The sequence below is a fragment of the Oncorhynchus tshawytscha genome, linkage group LG19 (genome assembly GCF_018296145.1).
Source record: "Oncorhynchus tshawytscha isolate Ot180627B linkage group LG19, Otsh_v2.0, whole genome shotgun sequence".
In the NCBI taxonomy this organism is placed as follows: Eukaryota; Metazoa; Chordata; class Actinopteri; order Salmoniformes; family Salmonidae; genus Oncorhynchus; species Oncorhynchus tshawytscha.
Window position 1 is genome coordinate 48,897,407 of NC_056447.1, and position 26,348 is coordinate 48,923,754.

Here is a 26,348-nt window from a genome sequence, read left to right on the forward strand (position 1 = left end):
CAATAATACAGTAGAAAATATCTAGTTTTAGAGTGAAACTCTGTTCTTTATGGATGTCCCTTGTGTGGATTTCATCACAGTGTGGGGAGAGCATCAACGGAGGGGAGATGACGGTTTTTGCCTCCAGAGCGGGTCCTGGGCTGGCCTGGCACCCAGCATGCTTTACGTGCTCCACGTGTAGTGAGCTGCTGGTTGACCTCATCTACTTCTACCAGGATGGGAAGATCCACTGTGGCCGACACCACGCAGAGCTGCTCAAGCCACGCTGCTCTGCCTGCGACGAGGTGAGTGTGGAGATACACTGTGGCCGACGCCAGAGCGGAGTTGAGCGAGATTTCCAACCGCTCATTCCAACCGCTTCGCTAAAAACCATCCTGCGCTCACAGGAATAAAAACCATCCTGCGCTCACAGGAACAAAAACCATCCTGCGCTCACAGGAACAAAAACCATCCTGCGCTCACAGGAACAAAAACCATCCTATGCTCACAGGAACAAAAACCATCCTATGCTCACAGGAACAAAAACCATCCTATGCTCACAGGAACAAAAACCATCCTGCGCTCACAGGAACAAAAACCATCCTGCGCAAAACCATCCTGCGCTCACAGGAACAAAAACCAAAACCAAAACCCTGCGCTCACAGGAATAAAACCATCCTGCGCTCACAGGAACAAAACCATCCTGCGCTCACAGGAACAAAAACCATCCTGCTCACAGGAACAAAAACCATCCTGCGCTCACAGGAACAAAAACCATCCTGCGCTCACAGGAATAAAAACCATCCTGCGCTCACAGGAACAAAAACCATCCTGCGCTCACAGGAACAAAAACCATCCTATGCTCACAGGAACAAAAACCATCCTGCGCTCACAGGAACAAAAACCATCCTGCGCTCACAGGAACAAAACCATCCTGAGCTCACAGAACAAAAACCATCCCTCACAGGAACAAAAACCACTCACAGGAATCCTGAGCTCACAGGAATAAAAACTAGCCTGCACTCACAGGAATAAAAACTAGCCTGCACTCACAGGAATAAAAACTAGCCTGCACTCACAGGAATAAAAACTAGCCTGCACTCACAGGAATAAAAACTAGCCTGCACTCACAGGAATAAAAACTAGCCTGCGCTCACAGGAACAAAAACTAGCCTGCACTCACAGGAATAAATAAAAAAACTGCCGCTACAAATTCGCTACATTCATTAAAATCACAATCATACAGTGGTGGAAAAAGTTCCTAATTGTCATACTTAAGTAAAAGTACAGACACCTTAAAAATGACTCAAGTAAAAGTCATCCAGTAAAATACTACTTGAGTATGAAAATACTACTTGAAAATATACTTAACTATCAAAAGTAGAAAGGTAGAAATCATTTAAAATTCCTTATATTAAGCAAACCAGACGGCACCATTTTCAAGTTTAGTTTATTTACGTATAGCCAGGGGCACGCTTCAACACTCAGACATCATTTACAAACAAAACGTGTTTAGTGAGTCCTCCAGATCAGAGGCAGTAGGGATGCCCCAGGATGTTCTCTGTTTAGTGAGTCCTCCAGATCAGAGGCAGTAGGGATGCCCCAGGATGTTCTCTGTTTAGTGAGTCCTCCAGATCAGAGGCAGTAGGGATGCCCCAGGATGTTCTCTGTTTAGTGAGTCCTCCAGATCAGAGGCAGTAGGGATGCCCCAGGATGTTCTCTGTTTAGTGAGTCCTCCAGATCAGAGGCAGTAGGGATGCCCCAGGATGTTCTCTGTTTAGTGAGTCCTCCAGATCAGAGGCAGTAGGGATGCCCCAGGATGTTCTCTGTTTAGTGAGTCCTCCAGATCAGAGGCAGTAGGGATGCCCCAGGATGTTCTCTGTTTAGTGAGTCCTCCAGATCAGAGGCAGTAGGGATGCCCCAGGATGTTCTCTGTTTAGTGAGTCCTCCAGATCCAGTAGGGATGCCCCAGGATGTTCTCTGTTTAGTGAGTCCTCCAGATCAGAGGCAGTAGGGATGCCCCAGGATGTTCTCTGTTTAGTGAGTTCCAGATCAGAGGCAGTAGGGATGCCCGGGGATGTTCTCTGTTTAGTGAGTCCTCCAGATCAGAGGCAGTAGGGATGCCCCAGGATGTTCTCTGTTTAGTGAGTCCTCCAGATCAGAGGCAGTAGGGATGCCCCAGGATGTTCTCTGTTTAGTGAGTCCTCCAGATCAGAGGCAGTAGGGATGCCCGGGGATGTTCTCTGTTTAGTGAGTCCTCCAGATCAGAGGCAGTAGGGATGCCCCAGGATGTTCTCTGTTTAGTGAGTCCTCCAGATCAGAGGCAGTAGGGATGCCCCAGGATGTTCTCTGTTTAGTGAGTCCTCCAGATCAGAGGCAGTAGGGATGCCCGGGGATGTTCTCTGTTTAGTGAGTCCGCCAGATCAGAGGCAGTAGGGATGCCCCGGGATGTTCTCTGTTTAGTGAGTCCGCCAGATCAGAGGCAGTAGGGATGCCCCGGGATGTTCTCTTGATAAGTGTGTGAATTAGACCATTTTCCTGTCCTGCTAAGCATTCAAACTGTACTTTTGGGTGAAGTAAAAGTAAAAGTTGTCAAAATGATATAGTACAGATACCCCCCCAAAAAACTATGTAGTTCTTTTTTTACTTAAGTACTTTACACCACTGAAATTTAACCAACATCCATCTATTTTTGTGACCTACCATTTGTTTTCGGAACCAAAACATATAGATTTATATAAACATGGAAAAGTTCATGTAAGAAGCTCACATCATTTCAAATAAGCTACATGTTTATTTTTTTTAACCTTTATTTAACAAGGCAAGTCAGTTTAGAACAAATTCTTATTTACAATGACGGCCTACACTGGTCAACGCAGGGACAATTGTGCGCCGCCCTATGGGACTCAATCACAGCCTTGTTATTAAACAGCATATAAACACTAAATAGGTCAGGAGCCAGACAGGGAGCCTAAGAAGGAACGGAAATGAATTATTTAGGCTATATTATATCAATTATTTCAAGGCTATAGACTACAAAGAAATACATTCTGAAGCATGTGCGTGTGACACTAGGCTGGTAGGGACATAAAGAGCTCAGCAATTAAACATTTTGTTCTATTAAATTATTATAGTCTATAAATTGCATGTAGGCTGTGATTTACTTATGAAATAAGAATGAAATACAAATTAAACGAAAAATGCCTTATTAGGCTCAGTCTACAGTGCCTTTGAATTGATTTTTAGAAACACAAGTTTGTCCAGAGTCTGTGGCTTCAGGCTCATGCTATTGTGCCTAGAGAGCAGGTCAGCAGTGGAGAATATCCTCTCCACACTTGCAGAGTCACTGGGGATGCTAAACATGCTTTGGCAAAATAACCCAATCAAAACAGGAAGCTTCTTGAAAGTTGGAATATACCAGGCCTATTGGAACAAAATCAATGATAGCCTATTATATAGATAAAAGTTCCATTCATTTTTGTTCTGTTAAGAGATCTGATTTTTAGTTTATAATTACTTTGCTAAAATGACACACTTAGTTATCGATCCACCTCATTCCTTTCTTTTGGCATGTGCACATAGTAAGTACACCATCATGCTTTCGGGAATATGTGTATTTTCAGATTACACTATGATTCTTTAGTTGTAGACACTACATCACTGCTCTCCCTCTCTTTGCTCTTGGTCCTCCTCTTTGCTCTTGGTCCTCCTCTTTGAAAGTCACCTTGATGTTGCATCTGTGTGTTTTATCAGTTTCTTTATGAAAATATATAGTGAACTCCATGACAGTAGCTAAAGCAAGGGGCTATAGCAGCACACAAGTAGACTAGATGCTGGGGAGGGCTGGCACTACTGGATCGAAATTGGAGCGGGTGAGAAAGCTGATGCTCCAGCCTTCGGGAATCTCGCTCCACAGTCCAGTCAAATTGGGCACACTCCGCTCACATACTCTGGCCGACACATAAAACCACGCTGAGTCAGATTCAAACTCACCAACACAGGCATATGTTCTCTGGAGGCAACAGCAATAATCACTAGACCAACCCAAGACACACACTTGTCATCTAACTGTGTTAATGTTTCCATCTTCAGGTTATCTTTTCTGACGAGTGTACGGAGGCGGAGGGGCGTCACTGGCACATGAAGCACTTCTCCTGTTTTGAATGTGAGACGGTGCTGGGGGGGCAACGTTATATCATGAAGGATGGTCGGCCATATTGCTGCGGCTGCTTTGAGTCTCTCTATGCCGAGTACTGCAAGGCCTGCGGGGAACACATTGGTAAGCCCTGACGATACGCATACAGACCACTGCTTCTGCCATTGTGAAGAAAATGGCAGAAACTAAAATAAACACACATAGACATAACCTAACAGTTTACTATCAATGGTTTTTAGGGCTCTATACAGTGACATTACATTACATTTTTACACACATACGTACCTAAATATCCTGCTGTGCAAAATCTGGATTTTGAACATTTAGGAGCACCAGTACACATTGCTTTAATACATACATTAAATATTTTTAATTGATCTAAATGTCTTTGCGTGTGCCTACATCTCTCTCACCTTAGGTACACGTGCTCCTTGTAAAGGTCAGCATAGCCCTGGTTAGTAATCCAATGCAGAATATCAAAACAAAATGTATCATGTCAATATTTTTCAGCCAGTATGAACATGTTACATGACACATACCTATGAGGGACTTGACAATGAGGAGTCAGGGAATCACACCACAAAAAGTGTTTCACAAAACACAAATATTTCCTCACATCTGTGCTAAGTCTTTCTCCATTCCCGTAGGTGTGGACCACGCCCAGATGACGTACGACGGTCTCCACTGGCACGCCACCAAGGGTTGTTTCTGCTGTGCCCAGTGTAAGAGCTCTCTGCTGGGCTGTCCCTTCCTGCCCAAGCAGGGCCGGATCTACTGCTCCAAGGCCTGCAGTCTGGGAGAGGACGTCCACGCCTCAGACTCCTCCGACTCCGCCTTCCAGTCTGCGCGCTCCCGCGAGTCCCGCCGCAGCGTCCGCATGGGCAAGAGCAGCCGCTCAGCCGACCAGTGCCGCCAGTCGCTCCTCTTCTCGCCCTCCGTCAACTACAAGTTCCCCGGGTTTACCGGTAACCCAGACACCGATACGCTCACCAACAAGCTGGCCCACCTGGGTTTAACCAACGAGGAGTGCTTCTGGAGGGGGAGGGAGGACACCGAGGGCCCCGAGGACCGGGGCGAGGAGGAGTGGGCCGAGCACGAGGACTACATGACCCAGCTGCTGCTCAAGTTCGGGGAGCACGGAGTCTTCCAGCAAGGTGAGGTGGTCAACTCCAGACCTACAACCGATCTGTGGATGACCGAGGCTGAGGTCAAGATGAAACAGTGTGAGCCTCAGAGCTCTAGGGCTGAGACTGGAGGAGGATGTGGAGGAGGGTCAGGCAGCCAGAGCCTGGCCAGTAAGAAGTACCAGACAGATATGTACTGGGCCCAGTCCCAGGACGGGCTGGGGGATTCGGCCTACGGGAGCCACCCTGGCCCGGCCAGCAGTAGGAAGCTCCAGGAGCTGGAGCACAGCGCTGGGAGCATCGGAGGTACCAGCTTCCAGAGGGAGGAGAAGCAGTGGTATGACAACTCTCTGGAGTGCATCACAGACAAGGTGAAACGGACAGATCAGAGTGTCAGGGACTCCATGGACTCACTGGCACTGTCCAACATCACGGGTAAGACATGTTACATCTCTATTAAAATAGCCTTTTAGTCCAGTACTAGGCTTGATTTGTCCTGGAATCCGGCCATGAGAAATGACCAGGTCTTGATCTGATTTGCATCCTAATGTTCAATGATCTGTGATGGCAGAATGTTCTTTGAAACAGCACTGTGGTGAAAAGACAACTTGTATTTGTACATGTCATTATCTCTCTCTATCTCCCACTCTTCTCCCAGGTGCCTCTGTAGATGACGACAGTAAAGAGAGACCTCTGGTCTACTCCTTACAGAGCTTCCAGGAACTCGAGGCTGAGAGAGACTGTGAGAACACAAGCAACATGGGAACTCTCAACTCCTCCATGTTACACCGCAGTGCCAATTCCCTGAAGAGCCTTACGTCTGAGCTGGAGCAGGAGGAGAACGTACCAGAGGAAGAGGCCCCTCTTCCCTCTCCCCCCAAGCCTCCTCATGTCCCGGCGTTGAGACGGACTCGATCCCAGTCTCGACCCCAACAGGTTAAGTTCTCCCCAGACGTCGTGGACAACAGTCGCTATGGTGATCTGCAGGTGCGCCAGCCTCCGATGAGCGAGCGGACGCGGCGGCGAGCATACCATTTCGAGGAGCAGGACCAGGAGATTGGTAACTCGTGCTCCGGCCGCTATCACAACCACCACCACAGGAGACGCCGCAGCCGCAAGTCACGCTCCGACAACGCTCTCCACCTGGTGCCCAAGGAGAGGGCCAATCGCATATACTTCAGAGAGGACCACAGAGGTCATGGGGGACACGGCTTCAGCTCAAAGAGGCCCCAGCAGCTGGCCTTCCTGCCCAACCAGCAGGGGTATGGCCAGACCCAGCATCCCCACTGCCATCCCCAACAAGCCACCTCAGACTTCAGACTCCAGCAAGGCCCAGCCATGGAGAGGTTCATGGGGTTGTGTGGGGACAGGGACCAGGATGACTGGTGCTCCACCTGCTCCTCTTCTTCCTCTGAGTCTGAGGAGGAAGGTTTCTTCCTGGGCCAGCCCATCCCCCAGGCACACAGACACTACTATGATGGCCTGCCCAGCCCCAGCCACGTGGCAGGCCTGCCCTCCCCGCCGTACGGAGCAGTCCCACGGACTATGTCCAAAAAGAAGAAGGGGCACAAGGGGAAGAACTGTATCATCTCATAAGACTTTTAAATGATACTCTGTCTGCAACCCCCTTCTGAATCTCATTGTTGTTGCCACTATTGTGAATACAGAAATGGAACGCTGGTTAAAACTGTCTTTTGCCAACTGGATGTAATACATGTCAACATGGCTCGGATACTATTATTGAATTGCATTACAACAAAAAAACAGAGTTGCATAAACACATTTCAAAACTGTCATCATAATTGTATTAGAAAAAAATGTATGCAAATAACTCTGAACAAATGTATTTATAAAAACACCATTTAGAGAGCAGCGGAAATTACTATTTAACAGTGCAGATATTAATGTATATATTGTAAAGTGTAATTGTTTTTATAACCCTGAGTCAAATGTTTTTGTAGTGGAATGGCATTGAAAGACAAAACTGATAGCAGTTATCAAAGAACCTTCTCTTTTCTTTAACCAGGGTTTGAAAAATGAAATATATGATATGCTGCCAGCAAAGGTATTCAGAGTGCAGAGTTTGACCCTGGGCCTGGTTTCCCAAAAGCTATTTCCTGGTTGCTAAAATTCAAATAGTTCCCCTAATTTCAGTTTGTGTGACAAAACAAGCAAGTATAGTACCATTTGGGGGGGGCGGCAGATAGCCTAGTGGTTAGAGTGGAGGGGCGGCAGGTAGCTTAGTGGTTAGAGTGGAGGGGCGGCAGATAGCCTAGTGGTTAGAGTGGAGGGGCGGCAGGTAGCCTAGTGGTTAGAGTGGAGGGGCGGCAGGTAGCCTAGTGGTTAGAGTGGAGGGGCGGCAGGTAGCCTAGTGGTTAGAGTGGAGGGGCGGCAGGTAGCCTAGTGGTTAGAGTGGAGGGGCGGCAGGTAGCCTAGTGGTTAGAGTGGTGGGACGGCAGGTAGCCTAGTGGTTAGAGTGGAGGGGCGGCAGGTAGCCTAGTGGTTAGAGTGGAGGGGCGGCAGGTAGCCTAGTGGTTAGAGTGGAGGGGCGGCAGGTAGCCTAGTGGTTAGAGTGTTGGGCCGGCAGGTAGCCTAGTGGTTAGAGTGTTGGGCCAGTAACCAAAAGGTTGCTGGATCAAAACCCTGAGCTGACAAGGTAAAAATCTGTCGTTCTGCCCCCTGAATAAGTCAGTTAACCCACTGTTCCCCAGTAGGCCGTCATTGTAAATAAGAATTTGTTCTTAACTGACATGCCTACTTAAATAAAGGATAAATTTAAAAAACATCTAAACTGCTGTGAAATATATTTTCCATAACCCAACATTTTTTTCCCTTCATTTTTCAGCTGTACTAAACAACCAAAATAAGTGACATATTCCAGCTTTAAGGCCCAGTTCTCCATTAGAACCTTTGTTAGAACCTCCGTTAGAACCTTCGTAGGAGCATCGTTAAATCTCCAAGCTGTTTCGCAAAACCATCTTTAACGTTGCACTTAAAACGCTATTAAGCTAACATGCTGACCACACCGCTCACGTCACAAAATACAATTTAAACATACATGTTATTCGATCATTGAATCTGCATTGCCAATTGCTAAAATATAAGTCAGTTCTAGTGCAAGTTCTGCCTCTCTCATCTCCTCATTGGTTTATAGAAGCATATGCCCACGTGCCAACTCCTCATTTGAGTAATAATACACCTGAGTAATAATACACACAATAATACACCAAACGTGGTAATACACCTTTTTATGAAAGTTAGTTGCCAATCGCCATATAAAGTCCAAAGAAGAAAAATCCTGGAAGGAAGAGAGATGACTAGAAACGATTCGGTTGACCGTTTTTCTCTGTGGATTGTCGGAGTAGAGGACCTTGTGCATTTCAGGTAAAATAACCAAAATGTTTATATCCCAGGACAAATGACCTAGCAACAGCAAGCTAGCTAGCTAAATTGCCATAAATGTTCATGCTTTTCAACCGGTCACCCAATGGTATATAATTGGTTCAGAGTTTGTTTTGATATTTCAACCTGGTGTCGTGATAGCGTTTGGTGTGGTGTGGACTAAATACATTTTCGCACAATGGCATGCACGAGCCCGGTTTGGGGATGGCGAGCGCGGTTTGGGTACGGTGTTACGCCTACTTCAGACCACTTGTAGAACAGCTAAGTGCGTCAGCTGCTTTTTTGCCCTCCCGCGTCGTCACTTTATACACAGAAGATAAACATAAACCATTTGATTCTATCAGTCTCCCTGTGACCACCGATAACATCAGATCAACGTTGACTACAAATACAATGTTGCCTAAGGTCTTAGCAATTGATACAATCGACACATAAAAACATTAAAATAAAAACCAGGATGACTGCATTAAAATATAAACAGTAGGCTATAGGCATTTTTCAATCATATTTAAATACGAGTAATCGGATGGCTCAGATTACCGTGTCTGCAGTAACGTAGCAGGCGCGAAGGAAAGCTACAGATACTGAGATTTTAAAACGGGGGCGACAGGGTAGCCTAGTGGTTAGACTAGACTGGTTGGACTAGTAACCGGGAGGTTGCAAGTTCAAACCCCCGAGCTGACAAGGTACAAATCTGTCATTCTGCCCCTGGACAGGCAGTTAACCCACTGTCATTGAAAATAAGAATTTGTTCTTAACTGACTTGCCTAGTTAATTAAAGATAAAATAAAACATTTAATGTTCGGTCAATTGAGTTCCTTTTTGCTACTTGTAGGCTAGTCTAATTTGCCTCAATATATTTAATGATGTCAAATCAACTGTGTAGTTTAACGTGGTGTGCCAAATCGGTGATTTAATGCATTTCTATTGGGTAAGCATTAGAATAAACCACATTTGCAGTCATAGGTGGTAATCACGCTCTAGGAGCTGATCCGTCGTAAGTATTGTGAAATAATGCTAATGTTAAGGTAAGATTTTAATATAGAGAGCTGATCCGAGAGCAGCGTTCCTTTCTTTCGATCCCATCAGTATCAACACATACTCCCGACGATGCACTAAGTGACCGTTCTCTCTGCGTGGCGTTTTGGGAAACGCATGCTACATCTTCAACCGTTGTAGGAAAGATGCATCGTTAAAAAAAAACACTTGTAAACCTAAATTCCATCGCTATCGGGAAACCGGGCCTAGGATATTTCTACAGTGCTGTTTAATGCAGTTAGAGCCCTGACAGGGCTATCACATGTACTATAAAGGGCCTGGTTGGGTTGAATATTTTGTTCATGGGTCATATTGTATTGTAAACAGATCAGTCATCTGTATAAATGTAAGAACTGGAATATAAAGGCCAAGATTGATGCTAATAAAAATTATTATAAAAAATATATATTATAAACGTAATGAGAATGTGATTTTATTCCGTCCCAAAAACCTGGTACAGAACTAGTACTATATAAAGAAGGATTATAGTGTGGAGCACCAGTTGTTACATCACTTTTATTACCAAATAGAAAATAAGATGTAAATACACAAAAATATGCAAACTCTGTATGATCAGGTTGTTTTACTACTTGGTCAGAAAGCCAGTAGTAGTGGATGACAGAGTAAATAAATGACAGCTGGACATCTAGAGTAACGACGGCAGAATTCTCTTTTCAAGTCTGAAATCTAGAACAGCATTGAAACAAGCCAATCAAATTAGAATGCTTCATATTTTCTTCTATGACCTCCCCAAAGCAGTGGTGACCAACTGGTCGATCTCAAAGCCATTTCTTGTCAATCTCAAACATTTATGTAAAAAAATAAAATAATAATCCTTGCGTTTGTATAATTTTTAGTCTTGCGCTGTTGCCGGTAGGTGCACTTGATTCAGCTGCCCTGCACGCCGGGTATGCGAAGTGTTTCAATTTCAAACCATTTCATTTGTCTGAAGATACAAACTCTGCCTTCCCGGCGGGCCTGCAGAGCAAATTAAGTGCACTACAGGCCTACCGCTGTCCAATCGGATGGCTCAGATTACCGTGTCTGCAGTAACGTAGCAGGCGTGAAGGAAAGCTACAGATACTGTGAGATTTCAAAACCATTAGGAAAGAGAGACTGAGAATGATGCGAGTCGAGATCCACCATCAGCTGGATGACAGTGTCCTTTTTGGTCAGTGTCAGCAGAGGAAAGAGAGATTAGAGGGATGTTGAGAGGCGGACTGCTGAGCCTGACCATCAGATACAGGCACCATCAGAGCCCAGTAAAATTTAAAGCAAATTAATTAAACTTAGCTTCGACTCACAAGTAATACAACAACTGATCTATATTACTGTGTGATCATATAGCTTACCTCAAATTTTTGAAATATATATATTTTTAAATGGTCCGAACAACAATGCATTGGCAGGGAAATTAAAGCGAAGCCAATATGCAGTGATAATGTATTGGGCCTATAGCTTACTGTACAAACCTCATTGCTACAGAACTGTTTTTAATTGGTTAATGTAGCACAGGCGTAGGTTTTTTAAGTCATATTTAGAAAACATCTGAGTGATAGAACTGGACTTGCATTTCGACTCAGTGATCTCAACTCAGAAAAGGTTGGTGAAAATAAAACACTTATTCTCAATTAAGCATGTTTTCAATAAAATCAAGTAACTTTTTTTTTGTGACCAATTATTTTTAGGTTAAAATGTTATTTGAATGTGAATGTTTCCCTCTTATTGACACAGTATTGAGAGAATATCACACAGGGTCACAATGTCTATACCACTGGCCAAACTCCACCTCTGGTCCATCAATCCTGGCATGTAGTAAGGGGATTTGTGGTTCCCCCTCATGTTGATGGTTGGGGCTTTATGACCTGGTCCAGCTCTATGATGAAGTGTCGGAGGTCGTCAAGGCAACGCTCCCTGATCTCAATCAGGTTGTCCTTCAGAGGGTTCTGAAGCATCTTCTCCAGACTGGGCTCCTTGATAACCAGCATCTTTACCACCGTGCCAAATGTCTCGCAGTCCTGCTTGTACCGCTGCACACACGCACAGAGACACACACACACACACACACACACGCACAGAGACACACACAAATCCCTACATTAGAAATGTAGCCTATACAAACCATAGTCTGCTGTTCTAAAACACTTCACAGTCCAACATTAGCAATGTATACAAACCCTCCAGTGTGCACTGTTCTGAAACATAGTAGAAAAACATCCTAATAGGGAAATTGATTAACCACCATAGAATCAATAACAAAGTACAAAGACAGTCATTGACTGCATAACAAACGTACCACCACACATATAATATATATATATATTTTTTTTTTTAAATGTAACCTTTATTTAACTAGGCAAGTCAGTCACATGAACCAGGAATAAAGCACATTCAGAAACAGGAGAAGCTGGCGTCACATTCAATGAATTGTACAATGAAATTGTACAATGTGCACTGACACCTTCGCTTCAAAGTGTTCTTTAATAGCTGTAACACAAGTAGAGAACACTCAGGTTCAGACCTACTCCTCATTCCAACACTTTACTGTGAACTTAATGAACCCACATTTTCTGGCAAGTAGGTGTATTCAACGAAACAGGTGTGTCCAACCTTCCATTGGAACAAAATGGAGCGAAGGTGTTATATTAGCAGACTGTTAGCGGTTCAGTTCCTCCACATGGTAACTAACAGACTCATGTCCAGCAGGCAGCTCTGGTTTTACAGCCTGCCACACTAGAAAGGGCTGATAACCTCTCTATTAAGCCAGGGCTAGAGTCCCAACCAGATGCTAGCCCACTGGGCAGTAGGTCTGTATCACCTGGGGGGGGGGTAAGTGAGCTTTGTGTGTGTTTGTGCATGTGTGTGTGTGTTTGATCCCTTCTGGAGGTCAGCACTCTAGCTAGATCTGGAACGAGTGGTTTTCACACCAAATTGCCTTTTAAAGTGCCCTCACAAAGAGATGGGGCAGTCTGGGACATGGGTTCAGCTCTAAAGATCAGCTCCAAGCCTCCTCTGAAATTCCCTAATAAGTGCCCCATGAAGTTCCCTATAAAAGTGTCCTATGAAGGAGGGCACAAGGGCATAGAGAGCAGTCTGGGACAAGGGTTCAGCTAATATAATCCTGCCAGGCCCCCTATGCTCGCCCCCACCCTAGTGGGACTTCAGAGCCAAACAAAAACCCTCCATGAAAGTTGACTGGAGCCTGCTGGCGGCAGTCTAAGCTTTACTGTTGCTTTTAAAACCAATGAAACCTTTAGCCCACACTGTGTGAGCTTTTAAAACCAATGAAACCTTTAGCCCACACTGTGTGAGCTTTTAAAACCAATGAAACCTTTAGCCCACACTGTGTAAGCTTTTAAAACCAATGAAACCTTCAGCCCACACTGTGTGAGCTTTTAAAACCAATGAAACCGTCAGCCCACACTGTGTAAGCTTTTAAAACCAATGAAACCTTTAGCCCACACTGTGTGAGCTTTTAAAACCAATGAAACCTTCAGCTCACACTGTGTGAGCTTTGAACGACGTTGTCGTTGGCGATTGACTCCCTGAAAGAATCACAATAACTAAAACACTGGCTTAATTCAACATTACTTCTAAGTCACTAAAGAAGTTACTGTATGTGCGGTAGTCCCCCCCCCAACATTTTTTAAAATTTATTAGTGGCAACTGTTCTTTCCAGTGGTAAAATATGTTTTATTGCAGGAATAAGAGACTGTCTGACAAAGCCATTATAGTCTCATTCTCTGCGTCAATTTCCCAAAACAGCAAGAGAGTCCTTTGACCTATTTCTCTCCAGTAGTGATCTAATTAAGTCCCAGGAAGCTTCGTTAAGAGGTAGGACTGTGTCATGTTCCATTTTGGAAATCTGGGCTGTAGTAGTCTTTTCTACTTTAGAATAGTTTAAGCAAAGAAAATTCTTAAATTTTTAAAAATGTTATCTGACTGTGCAGGACAAAATATATCAAGTGAGTTGAAAGCCATAAAGAAGAGTTGTAGAGTGCAGAGAGGTCTAAGGACAGCTGCCTGTCAGATAATCTGGATTGAGGAGGAAGTGGGTTTGACCCTAGTATAAATCAGGCCTTGTTGCAGGACATCTTCGGCTACGAGACCGTCCGCTATGAGCAAAGGTCATGTGTACATGTTCGTGTGTTCAAGCTAAACCAGCCAATAGAGCTTTACATAGATAACCTCCTAAAGCCCGTATTTATTTCAGGCTGTGATGGAAGTCTGCTTGACCTGGCAGGTACGGTACAAATAAAGGAGAGGATGTGATGTTTATGGTGTTCCTGTATCTCACAGGTTCAGAACAGAACCTCTTAACACTACAACCTGCTAAACTATGGACACTAGCACAGGGCTGAGGGGCTCTTAAGATGAGGGAGGACCATTATTGTTTTATGAGCGTGGCCTTATTTCTATTACAGCATATTGGATGACTATCATTCATGTTCCATTCACCCAGCTCAATGTAAACATCGATCGTTTTAGGCTACTTACTAGATGATACTCAAATTATACCTTTACCCATCATGAGGTTGCTACAACCTAGTTGATGAATGAAAGTTCACAACGTAGGTGCACAGGTCAAGAGACACTTGAGTAATCAAGGTGACAGACATTGACACATTCAATATCGCCTTGCACAATCTTCCCTTCATCTAGCTGATCTAGGGTGTAATCATTAGTCCAACAGTTGCAAACAAGAGTTTCAATTTGACAAATTTAGGTATGTTCATCCCAGTTTAGTTCTGCTTGCTTCCGGTTAAGAAATGCTTTTCAACAAAAATCGGCGGGATAAATACACCCCTGATCACAGGCAAACATAGTTCACTTTCATAGCAACCAGATAGTTGTAGAACTCCTCGCATCTACGTGCTCTCCTCCTCTCACCTTTTCCCTTCACTTGTGGACTTCAGTGCACAACACATCCGTGACCCGACGGAAAAATCTAACCGCTACACACAGTCTACATCGTCACCATATTAGCTAACATCAAGTCAACAACATAGCTACTAGAACTACCGCGTTAGTAAACCCGCTACAATCATGCAGTACAGTGTATAGTTAGCAACCAGTTTATCAGTTACACCGGCGGGCCCCCGCTTGCAATAAATAAATCAAACCAAAAGCTAACCTTGACTTGGAAGTGTTTGAGTGTTGGATAGCCATAATCAGCTAGGTAACAAAGCATCCCTCTTTGTTTGGGCTGAGTGTTTGAGTAGGCTAAACTAACTAGCTGCATTCGCTAGCTAAGTAAGTAAAAAAAATATGAAATATAGATAGCTCTTTCTCTCTCGCTTCTCTAATTTTGAAGAAATGTAATTTGTTCAACTGCTGTCTTTCTCTCTCCCTCGATTCAACTACTCGTCACATTTTATGCCACTACAGTGCTAGCTAGTTGTAGCTTATGCTTTCCATACTAGATTCATTATCTGATCCTTTGATTGGGTGGACAAGTCAGTTCATGCTTCAAGAGCTCTGATAGGTTGGAGGACGTCCTCCGGAAGTTGACATAATTACTGTAAGTCTATGGAAGGGGGTGAGAACCACAAGCCACCAAGATTTTGTATTGAAGTCAATGTACCCAGAGGAGGACGGACACTAGCTGTCCTCCAGCTAAACCATGGTGTTACCCTACAGAGTGCTGCTGAGGCTACTGTAGACATTCATTGCAAAACTGTGTTTTAATCAATTATTTTGTGACGTGAATATATTTAGTAATGTTTTATCTAAAAAGGTTCAGTAAGGCCAAACTCAATTGATCAAATATTTGTTTTCTTATGTGTCTAAAGGGGTCCTAAAATTTAAAAAAAATAGAACGTATCGTTAGTATGACCATCTTAAAACAATTCCATATGTTAGTTTAGTAGAACGGGACAGAAGTTAGTAGTAGGTTCTTAACACTACATCATCTAAACCATGGCCACTAGCACAGGGCTGAGGGCTCAATGGCCAAACAGTAGGAGAGACTTCAGTTGGGTGTGCCAAGTCAAGTCATGGAGGACCACAGTACAGGTCAGGACCACAGTACTTGGCCTTCAAAGGTCAGTGGAATAATAGTATGTCTAACCTGAAACAATGAGGATGAAAATAGGCCAAGACGCATGGGAAAGTTCACCCTATTATATCAAATAAAACAAATATACACAAGGCGTATCCTAAGCACATATTCTAAGGTTTTGCTCATTAACTCAGTAGTCTAAACTGATCTTGTAGACTAGGACGTATATGGTATCAGTGATGCCACATTCAACTGGGAATTCCTACATAAGACCTGTCACACCTGATACCACCTGAGGTATTTGAAGGGTCAACTGGGGCAAGCAAGGTAGGGACGGTTAAGTGAAATTATACACACTCCACCATACTCTCCTGAAAGAGACTAAATGAGGAGTCTCTTCTCTGCTGTATATAGCTGCTAATTAAGAGTAAATTCAAATAAGTGCAGTTTGTGCCTCCAGCTTCCAAACGTCTCAACGTCTCCCACATTCTCTCTCCCCATTTTCCAGTCCAGCCCATCGTTTTAGCTCTCTCACTCAGTCTCTCCATTGCCCTGAAAATACCCTCTCAGCTCAGCTAGCTGCAGCATGCAGAGGCAGTTAACACAGCCAGTTATCTGCTCATTCCCGCATCCCTAACCCACATTCTGCAGGCCTGCAGGCTGCTCTCCGAACTGGAGCAGAACTGCAATGACCTGCAGAGGTGTGTTGCTGATGTAGATAAGATTAATGAACACATACAAGGGTTAGATTCTAGAGGGTCAATTCTACAAGATACAAGAGTAAATCGGCACTCAAATTGAAAACGTTTACCCAAGAAAGGCATTAACCAAAGTGCTGCAGTATAGAGCCAAAACAACAACAAAATGGTCACTGTCCAAATATTTTTTGGGCTCACTGTAAGTGGTCTTATTTGTAAAACTAATCAAACACATGCTCAAAACAAAGTACAACAAAACAAACAAATACTGTAAAAATGTCAGAAATATAACCAACAGAAATATCCTGAATGTGGGAGATGTTAGCCTTCGAGACTGATGCTTCAGAGGCTCGGCACACTTTATGCAAACGGATGACTCAGGGCGCATGCAGTATATGAATATCGTTTTGTCAAAAAATGGGAGTCTCTTTGTAGTGCATAGTCCTGCCGTTGTTGCTTTCGACAAGAGTTTCGTTCCGCTCAAACATTGTGACAGGAGCAAACCATTCATTGCCCAGCGGTAGGGCTCTATATTTTACCACCCTGTGGCAACAATGGAAGCAGGAAAATTGTTTTTTCTCCTTGTTCTCTTCTGGCACAAAGTTTTTGTTTCACAAATAATTTTGTCGTGGTTCCCAATCAACTTCAAAAATCATAACTTTAAGATCGCGCCAGCTTGGTTTAGCTTGGCATTGGACTGCTGCATCAAATTAGCAGACTATTTTGCATTGATAACCAAATACAAATCTTTGTGACTGTTCAAACAATAAACCAAATAAAATTGCAGGTTTAGAATTCCCCCCAAAATTGTATTATTAAGAAAAAAAAATAACTACGTGATTCTGGGCTATTTTGAAAAGGTAAAAGGTAAAAAATTTTCTGAGGAAAAATACCATTCTATTTTTAGCTGATATGGAAGTGAATACATTCAAGCAGTACATTAAACAGTACATTAAACTTAGATCATTTTGTAGGTTTCACAGACAAGTAAAATTATATTTGCCAGAGCATATTATTTAATTATAAATCAGATTTCACATGGAGCTGTGTGAAGCTAAAAGGCTAGCTAGCTTGCAAGCTATGTTTAGCCAGCTCGAGAAGAGAACGTGATTCTTCTTTGCTTTCACCACAAATGTGAGAGAACCTCTGCTATCGTCCCCTTGTGAATGCTGCTATTTGGGATTCTAGCAATGCATGGACCAGTGAGGTATCATGTGACCAAAAGGTGCATGCTGCTTTAAAAACACGGACTCTGCCCAGGCTCACTCCCACACATAACATGACGTATGTGATCTCAGGATCAGCCTTTAATGTCTGTAGGCTGTGTAGCCCATCATGTCACCTGTAGCCACCGGTTCACATAATGGCAGTGTTGGACTAACACCAACCACAGGGAAGTGTGGCCAACTTCCTCTTTAAACAACTTTCGTCTCCTGGTCAGTTTCAGTTTCTACTTTATTCTGAAACAGTTTGATCAAATAGGGAAACAATGAATACAGGCTGAATTTAGGATAGGTTTGATCACTACACCGTGCTACAAGAGTAACCATTTACCTTCAGAGAGGGTGAGCTTATTTGTGAAGGAGAGAAAATTGTTCCAGGTTTGAAGATACATAAAGAAACAAGTAACATGAACGTGACAAAAGGAATGTTGTCACATCTCACAGTACCCACCAGCTAGGTAAGGGAGCTCTCGAGCGGCTAGATGTTCTTTACCATTCGGCCATTAGATTTGCCACCCAGGCTCCTTATAGGACACATCACTGCACTCTATACTCCTCTGTAAACTGGTCATCTCTGTATACCCGTCGCAAGACCCACTGGTGGATGCTTATTTATAAAATCCTCTTAGGCCTCACTCCCCCCTATCTGAGATACCTACTGCAGCCCTCATCCTCCACATACAACACCCGTTCTGCTAGTCACATTCTGTTAAAGGTCCCCAAAGCACACACATCACTAGGTCGCACCTCTTTTCAGTTTGCTGCAACTAGAGACTGAAACAAGCTGCAAAAAACACTCCAACTGGACACTTATCTCCATCTCTTCATTCAAAAAACTCAATCATGGACACTCTTACTGACTGTTGTAACTGCGTTGCGTGATGTATTGTGGTCTCTACCTTCTTGCCCTTTGTGCTGTTGTCTGTGTCCAATAATGTTTTGTGCTGCTACTATGTTGTGCTGCTGCCATGCTGTGTTGTCATGTGTTGCAGCCTTGCTAGGTTGTTGTCTTTTGGTCTCTATGTAGTGTTGTGGTCTCTCGTCATGAAGTGCGTTTTGTTGTATATTTTTATTTTGAATCCCAGCCCCCAACCCCGCAGGAGGCCTTTTGGTAGGCCGTCATTGTAAATAAGAATTTGTTCTTAACTGACTTGCCTGTTTAAATAGAGGTTAAATAAATCAAATAAAAACTGTTAACACCAGCCTGATTATGTTTGCCATCTTTCAAAACAGAAGATCTTTTCCCAAACTACAGTGTGTTGACACTGATTACATTTTCCCTTCATTAGGTTCCTATATACAATCTTCTAATCTACATGCTTTGAAGCTTTAAAAAAGTACGCGTGAGAATGTTTAAAAAAAAAAGTCCCTGTGATGAACAATTAACTCAAAATGAACGATTTCCCTTGACAATACTGCAGCTTCAAAAAAACGTTCTTAATTGTGTGTGTGTGTGAGGAAGAGCGTCATGGCGTATTAACAACAATACAGAGTATTTAGGGAGTAGCGTTTCCTCAAACTTCACTCTGAACACAGAACAGAAGCGGTCTCTTGTTACTTCACAAAACAGGAAGTTTTAACATGCACGTGTGTGTGTGTGTGTGTGTGTCTTTCCTCCCTACCTCCCAGCGGTGGGAGCCAGGGGCCGATCTCCAGACATGATACTGGAGGTAGGGCCACACAGGATGGGTTGAGAAGCCAGGGCTGAGGGCTTCAGAGTGGGGAAGTAAGGAGGTGAAGGGGGACATTTTGGAGCAGACGTGGAGGTCTGGATTATAGGGGTACGTGTGTTTGCTTGCTTGTGTGTCTGTATGCATGCATGTACAGTGCCTTCGGAAAGTATTCAGTCCCCTTTACTTGTTTCACATTTTGTTACGTTACAGCCTTATTCTAAAATGGATTTTAACAAATCTAAAATCCTCATTTACACACAATAAATAAAGACAAAGTGAAAAACAGGTTTTTAGATTTGTTTGTGTGCAAATGTATAAACAACTATTTATTTACATAAGTATTCAGACCCTTTGCTATGAGACTCGAAATTGAGCTCAGGTGCATCCTGTTTCCATTGATCATCCTTGAGCTGTTTCTCCAACTTGATTGGAGTCCACCCGTGTCCAATTCAATAGATTGAACATGATTTGGAAAGGCACACACCTGTCTATATGAGGTCCCACAGTTGACAGTGCATGTCAGAGCAATAACCAAGCCTGGAGGTCGAAAAAAAACTGTCCGAGACAGGATTGTAATCGAGGCACAGATCTGGGGAAGGGTACCAAAATAATTCTGCAGCATTGAAGGTCCCCAAGAACACAGTGGCCACCGTCATTCTTAAATGGAAGGAGTTAGAAACCACCAAGACTCTTCCTTGAGCTGGCCGCCCGGCCAAACTGAGCAATCGGGGGAGAAGGGCCTTGGTCAGGAAGGTGACCAAGAACCTGATGGTGCCTCTGACAGAGCTCTAGAGTTCCTCTGTGGAGATGGGAGAACCTTCCAGAAGGACAACCATTATTGCAGCACTCCACTTATCAGGCCTTTATGGTAGAATGGCCAGACGGAAGCCACTCCTCAGTAAAAGGCACATGACAGCCCGCTTGGAGTTTGCCATAAGGCATCTAAAAACTCTCAGAGCATGAGAAACAATATTCTCTGGTCTGATGAAACCAAGATTGAACTCTTTGGCCTGAAAGCCAAGCGTCACGTCTGGAGGAAACCTGGCACCACCCCTATGGTGAAGCATGGTGGTGGCAGCATCATTCTGTGGGGATGTTTTTCAGCGGCAGGGACTGTGAGACTGGTCACACAGCCAAGAAAACATAGGAGTGGCTTCGGGAAAAGTCTGTAATTGTCATTGAGTGGCCCAGCCAGAGCCTGGACTTGAACCGTATAGAACATCTCTAGAAAGACCAGAAAATAGCTGTGCAGCATCACTCCCCATCCAACCTGACAGAGCTTGAGAGGAACTGCAGAGAAGAATGGGAGAAAGCTTGTAGCTTCTTACCCAAGAAGATTCGAGGCTGTAATCGCTGCCAAGGATGCTTCAACAAAGTTGACGGCAGTGTAGCCTAGTGGTTAGAGCGTTGGACTAGTAACCGAAAGGTTGCAAGTTCAAATCCCCGAGCTGACAAGGTACAAAATCTGTCGTTCTGCCCTTGAACAGGCAGTTAGCCCACTGTTCCTAGGCCGTCATTGAAAATAAGAATTTGTTCTTAACTGACTTGCCTAGTTAAATAAAGGTAAAAAAAATTTTTTTTTTAAAGTACTGAGTAAAGGGTTTGAATACTTATGTAATACTAATGTCAAAATGTCTAAAAAAAACTGTTTTTGCTTTGTTATTTTGGGATATTGTGTGTTGATTGATGAGGGGGAAAAACGATTTAATCAATTTTAGAATACGGCTGTGACGTAACAAAATGTGAAAAAAGTTAAGGGGCTTGAATACTTTCTGAAGGCACTGTGCACGTAAGTGTAACGGATACAGATTTGGGGGTTTTGTCTGTAGAGGCAGAGAGGCAGGCAGGCAAGCGGGCAGAGAGGCAGGCGGGCAGAGAGGCAAGCGGGCAGAGAGGCAGGCGGGCAGAGAGGCAGGCGGGCAGAGAGGCAGGCGGGCAGAGAGGCAAGCGGGCAGAGAGGCAAGCGGGCAGAGAGGCAAGCGGGCAGAGAGGCAAGCGGGCAGAGAGGCAAGCGGGCAGAGAGGCAAGCGGGCAGAGAGGCAGGCGGGCAGAAAGGCAGGCAGGCAGAGAGGCAGAAAGGCAGGCAGGCAGGCAGGCAGAGGTCCTGAGTTAATAAGGGAAGTGTAGTAATGAGTGGATGTAAAGTGTAGTAATGAGTGGATGTAAAGTGGAGTAATGAGTGGATGTAATGACTGGAGGGCCTGATACACAGAGGACATTATTAAAACAGCCACGTAATCAGCCTAGGCTGACTGCAGACCAGACTGGAGCAGCATAAAGGGGATAGGGCTCCATTTGGGACACAGCCTCCATCTCAGGGACTAATAGGGGAGAAATGTATATGTGTAGGTTACAGTGATAGAAATTATGAATGGAGGGACTCTTCAGAAAATAACCGCCAGCCATCTTGGTTTCGATATTCAAATTCAGCTGAATAGTTTCTCTGATACTTCATCTAGTTTCTCTAACCAAAAAGTTAATAGTTGTAAAAACATGCTTTAAAAAAAAAAACTGTGGAAAATATGTAAGCTAAATCTTAAAAGTGTAGTACCATCAATTAAATATAGGCTTATAAGATCAAGGATTGTCAACTGCTAGGTTGTTATCTGACTGATTTGATTGTATTTTTTAAAATTCTGCTAATGTAACACAGGAGCATTTCAAGAGGAAGTTACTGGATCTTAGCATAAATAAATGTCTCGGTTTTCTCATTTGCTTTCCTAGCCCGTAATCCACATATTACGTAAATAAGGCTAAAGCAGTAAAGTAGGGTACTATAAGAACATCGACCCGACTGACCCCACTGAGTACACAAATCAAACGGAGTCTATTTCTAGTCCTCATCCCTCACTGCAAATGTGCTCATTCAACAGCCTCCTCTGAAGCTCAGGACAGGATACAGGGATGAGTGCTCGTGGCTCAGGGGTGGTAAGAGGCGGCCTCTTCCATCCATGTGGAGGTAAATAAACAGCTATGGACTGAAGCATTCAAACTAAATCAGTGTAGGTCTGAATCTCATGCCAACTCCAACCTAAGTCAAAGCACCAGCCACGACCCTATCCCCAGCCCCGTCTGCCCCAATCTATCCCCAGCCTCAGCCTCAGCTCCAGTCACATCTCTATCCTCAGCCTTAGCCCTGTACTCCAGCCACATCCCCAGCCTCACCCATCCCTGTTTCTGTTAGGTCTGGTGAGTTTGGCTTGGTGTTCCACACTGTAACAGATGTTACAAGCCAGTGCCTCTAACCACAACTGCTGCTGTGACCTGGTTGAGAAAGGACAGGGTAAGCGTTTGTTGTTATCTCTGCGTAAGAGTGTGTGTGCGTGTGTGTGTTCACATAATACTAAAAGAAGTACCCACACCGTGGGTGGCCTGCCTGAACACTGCAGGGCCATTCCTGCCCTGGTTTAACAGGAACAGATAAGTGGTAGTGTAATGCAGTGTGTCTGTGTATAGAGGGAGGCCTGGGCAGGCACACTGAGAAGTCCTTTCTGCCAACTCATCCTCCCTCTCTCTCGCACTCAAATGAAAACGACATGTTCTTGAGACACCATATACATGCAATAGGGTTTCGGAGAGCCATTAATCCAAATGGAGGAAAGGATTAGGACTAGAGATAGCGACACTACCACACAGCTAGCAGAGTATTAGCTAGCAGAGTAGCAGAGTATTAGCTAGCAGAGTATTAGTTGGCAGAGTATTAGCTAGCAGAGTAGCAGAGTATTAGCTAGCAGAGTAGCAGAGTATTAGCTAGCAGAGTATTAGCTAGCAGAGTATTAGCTAGCAGAGTATTAGCTAGCAGAGTATTAGCTAGCAGAGTATTAGCTGGCAGAGTAGCAGAGTATTAGCTAGCAGAGTATTAGCTGGCAGAGTATTAGCTAGCAGAGTATTAGCTAGCAGAGTATTAGCTAGCAGAGTAGCAGAGTATTAGCTAGCAGAGTATTAGCTAGCAGAGTATTAGCTGGCAGAGTATTAGCTAGCAGAGTATTAGCTGGCAGAGTAGCAGAGTATTAGCTGGCAGAGTAGCAGAGTATTAGCTAGCAGAGTAGCAGAGTATTAGCTAGCAGAGTAGCAGAGTATTAGCTAGCAGAGTATTAGCTAGCAGAGAAGCAGAGTATTAGCTAGCAGAGTATTAGCTAGCAGAGTAGCAGAGTATTAGCTAGCAGTGTAGCAGAGTATTAGCTAACAGAGTATTTGCTAGCAGACTATTAGCTAGCAGAGTAGCAGATTATTAGCTAGCAGAGTATTTGTTAGCAGACTATTAGCTAGCAGAGTAGCAGAGTATTAGCAAGCAGAGTAGCAGATTATTAGCAAGCAGAGTAGCAGATTATTAGCTAGCAGACTATTAGCTAGCAGAGTAGCAGATTATTAGCTAGCAGAGTATTTGCTAGCAGACTATTAGCTAGCAGTGTAGCAGAGTATTAGCTAGCAGAGTATTTGCTAGCAGACTATTAGCTAGCAGAGTAGCAGATTATTAGCTAGCAGGGTATTTGTTAGCAGACTATTAGCTAGCAGAGTAGCAGAGTATTAGCTAACAGAGTATTTGCTAGCAGACTATTAGCTAGCAGAGTAGCAGATTATTAGCTAGCAGAGTATTTGTTAGCAGACTATTAGCTAGCAGAGTAGCAGAGTATTAGCAAGCAGAGTAGCAGATTATTAGCAAGCAGAGTAGCAGATTATTAGCTAGCAGTTGGGAGTCATTAGATAGTGGGACCTCTTACCTTCTCGATTTCCAGCGCTTTAGCTGCGATGGCTTGAGAGCGCCGTGTCTTAAAGTTGTCCTGCGTCTGCTCCGTCTCCTCCGTGGCCGAGACCGTCTCCTTGGCCGACACCGTCTCCTTCGGCCCCGCTAGCAGGGCTGGCGTGGGGACACTCTCCTCCTGGGAGGGCAAATGTTAAAGGGTTAGTTAGAGTACCAGGCAGGACACCGCAGGCTTAACAGATTGGTTTTAAATTTTAAATTCAAAGCATCACTGATTAGTCAACACGGTTGTTGCTGTAGTTTTCATGTCGTTCAGCACAACAAAACACCATTATGCATTCAGCATCTCAACAGTAATCTAGAACGTTAAGACCTCTACAACTTTGATCAAAGACTGTCGACAGCCAAAGAATAAAGGCCCAAGCCTACAGATGTCAACCAATCATCATACTGCATCATTTAGTGTCAGAAGGAAAAAGAGAAACAAAACAATTTGAGCAAAAGGAAGCCTTTTGTTACCATTGAAAACCAACATCTCGTGAAACACCCATTACTTTAAGTTTACAGAACCCAGAAAGCTTTCATCCATGGCAAGGAAATGGGTCATGCATGGTGAACAGTCTATCGTGACCTGGGTCAGACTACAAGGAAGAGACAGGCCATATAATGTACATCAACTGTCCCTCTGTGATGTGACTTTTAAAATAACCTACATAGGGATCTGGAACATATCCCATCCTCCATGACAAGGCAATGTTAATGAATTGTGTTTCCAAAGAAAGGTACTAAAACATGTTGGAAAAGACAGATGGCAAAAATTATTGTCTGTAAGGTAACGGCCTGTAACTACGTATTGTCTGTAAGGTAACGGCCTGTAACTACGTATTGTCTACAAGGTAACGGCCTGTAACTACGTATTGCCTGTAAGGTAACGGCCTTTAACTACGTATTGTCTGTAAGGTAACGGCCTGTAACTACGTATTGTCTGTAAGGTAATAGGCCTGTAACTACGTATTGTCTGTAAGGTAACGTCCTGTAACTACATATTGTCTGTAAGGTAATAGGCCTGTAACTACGTATTGCCTGTAAGGTAACGGGCCTGTAACTACGTATTGTCTGTAAGGTAACGGCCTGTAACTACATATTGTCTGTAAGGTAACGGCCTGTAACTACATATTGTCTGTAAGGTAACGGCCTGTAACTACATATTGTCTGTAAGGTAACGGCCTGTAACTACGTATTGTCTGTAAGGTAACGGCCTGTAACTACGTATTGCCTGTAAGGTAATGGGCCTGTAACTACGTATTGTCTGTAAGGTAACGGCCTGTAACTACGTATTGCCTGTAAGGTAACGGCCTGTAACTACGTATTGTCTACAAGGTAACGGCCTGTAACTACGTATTGTCTGTAAGGTAACGGCCTGTAACTACGTATTGTCTGTAAGGTAACGGCCTGTAACTACGTATTGTCTGTAAGGTAACGGCCTGTAACTACGTATTGTCTGTAAGGTAACGGCCTGTAACTACGTATTGTCTACAAGGTAACGGCCTGTAACTACGTATTGTCTGTAAGGTAACGGCCTGTAACTACGTATTGTCTGTAAGGTAACGGGCCTGTAACTACGTATTGTCTGTAAGGTAACGGTCTGTAACTACGTATTGTCTGTAAGGTAACGGGCCTGTAACTACGTATTGTCTGTAAGGTAACGGCCTGTAACTACGTATTGTCTGTAAGGTAACGGCCTGTAACTACGTATTGTCTGTAAGGTAATAGGCCTGTAACTACGTATTGTCTGTAAGGTAACGTCCTGTAACTACATATTGTCTGTAAGGTAATAGGCCTGTAACTACGTATTGCCTGTAAGGTAACGGGCCTGTAACTACGTATTGTCTGTAAGGTAACGGCCTGTAACTACATATTGTCTGTAAGGTAATAGGCCTGTAACTACATATTGTCTGTAAGGTAACGGCCTGTAACTACATATTGTCTGTAAGGTAACGGCCTGTAACTACATATTGTCTGTAAGGTAACGGCCTGTAACTACATATTGTCTGTAAGGTAACGGCCTGTAACTACGTATTGTCTGTAAGGTAACGGCCTGTAACTACGTATTGCCTGTAAGGTAATGGGCCTGTAACTACGTATTGTCTGTAAGGTAACGGCCTGTAACTACGTATTGTCTGTAAGGTAACGGCCTGTAACTACGTATTGTCTACAAGGTAACAGCCTGTAACTACGTATTGTCTGTAAGGTAACGGCCTGTAACTACGTATTGTCTGTAAGGTAACGGCCTGTAACTACGTATTGTCTGTAAGGTAACGGCCTGTAACTACGTATTGCCTGTAAGGTAAC

The 26,348-nt window shown here is 44.0% G+C and overlaps 2 protein-coding genes across 3 annotated transcripts in view; one reads left to right on the plus strand and one right to left on the minus strand.

Moving 5' to 3' along the window:
• The window catches only part of LOC112218891 (prickle-like protein 1), a 53,986-nt gene extending 46,526 nt beyond the window's left edge, over nt 1–7,460 (plus strand). Inside the window, exons 5-8 of the mRNA XM_024380120.2 lie at nt 81–284; nt 4,072–4,258; nt 4,783–5,694; nt 5,918–7,460. Of these exons, the coding sequence (XP_024235888.1) occupies nt 81–284; nt 4,072–4,258; nt 4,783–5,694; nt 5,918–6,855 (2,241 nt within the window). The 3' untranslated portion in view covers nt 6,856–7,460. The remainder of the gene's footprint in view (nt 1–80; nt 285–4,071; nt 4,259–4,782; nt 5,695–5,917) is intronic.
• A 2,741-nt stretch (nt 7,461–10,201) lies between these two features.
• Nucleotides 10,202–26,348, minus strand: part of LOC112218892 (periphilin-1) — a 42,550-nt gene continuing 26,403 nt past the window's right edge. For both annotated transcript variants that reach the window (XM_024380123.2, XM_024380122.2), the window contains 2 exons: nt 24,016–24,174; nt 10,202–11,729 (listed from right to left, as the gene is read on the minus strand). In XM_024380123.2, coding sequence (XP_024235891.2) covers nt 11,538–11,729; nt 24,016–24,174 — 351 coding nt within the window. In that variant the 3' untranslated portion in view covers nt 10,202–11,537. The remainder of the gene's footprint in view (nt 11,730–24,015; nt 24,175–26,348) is intronic.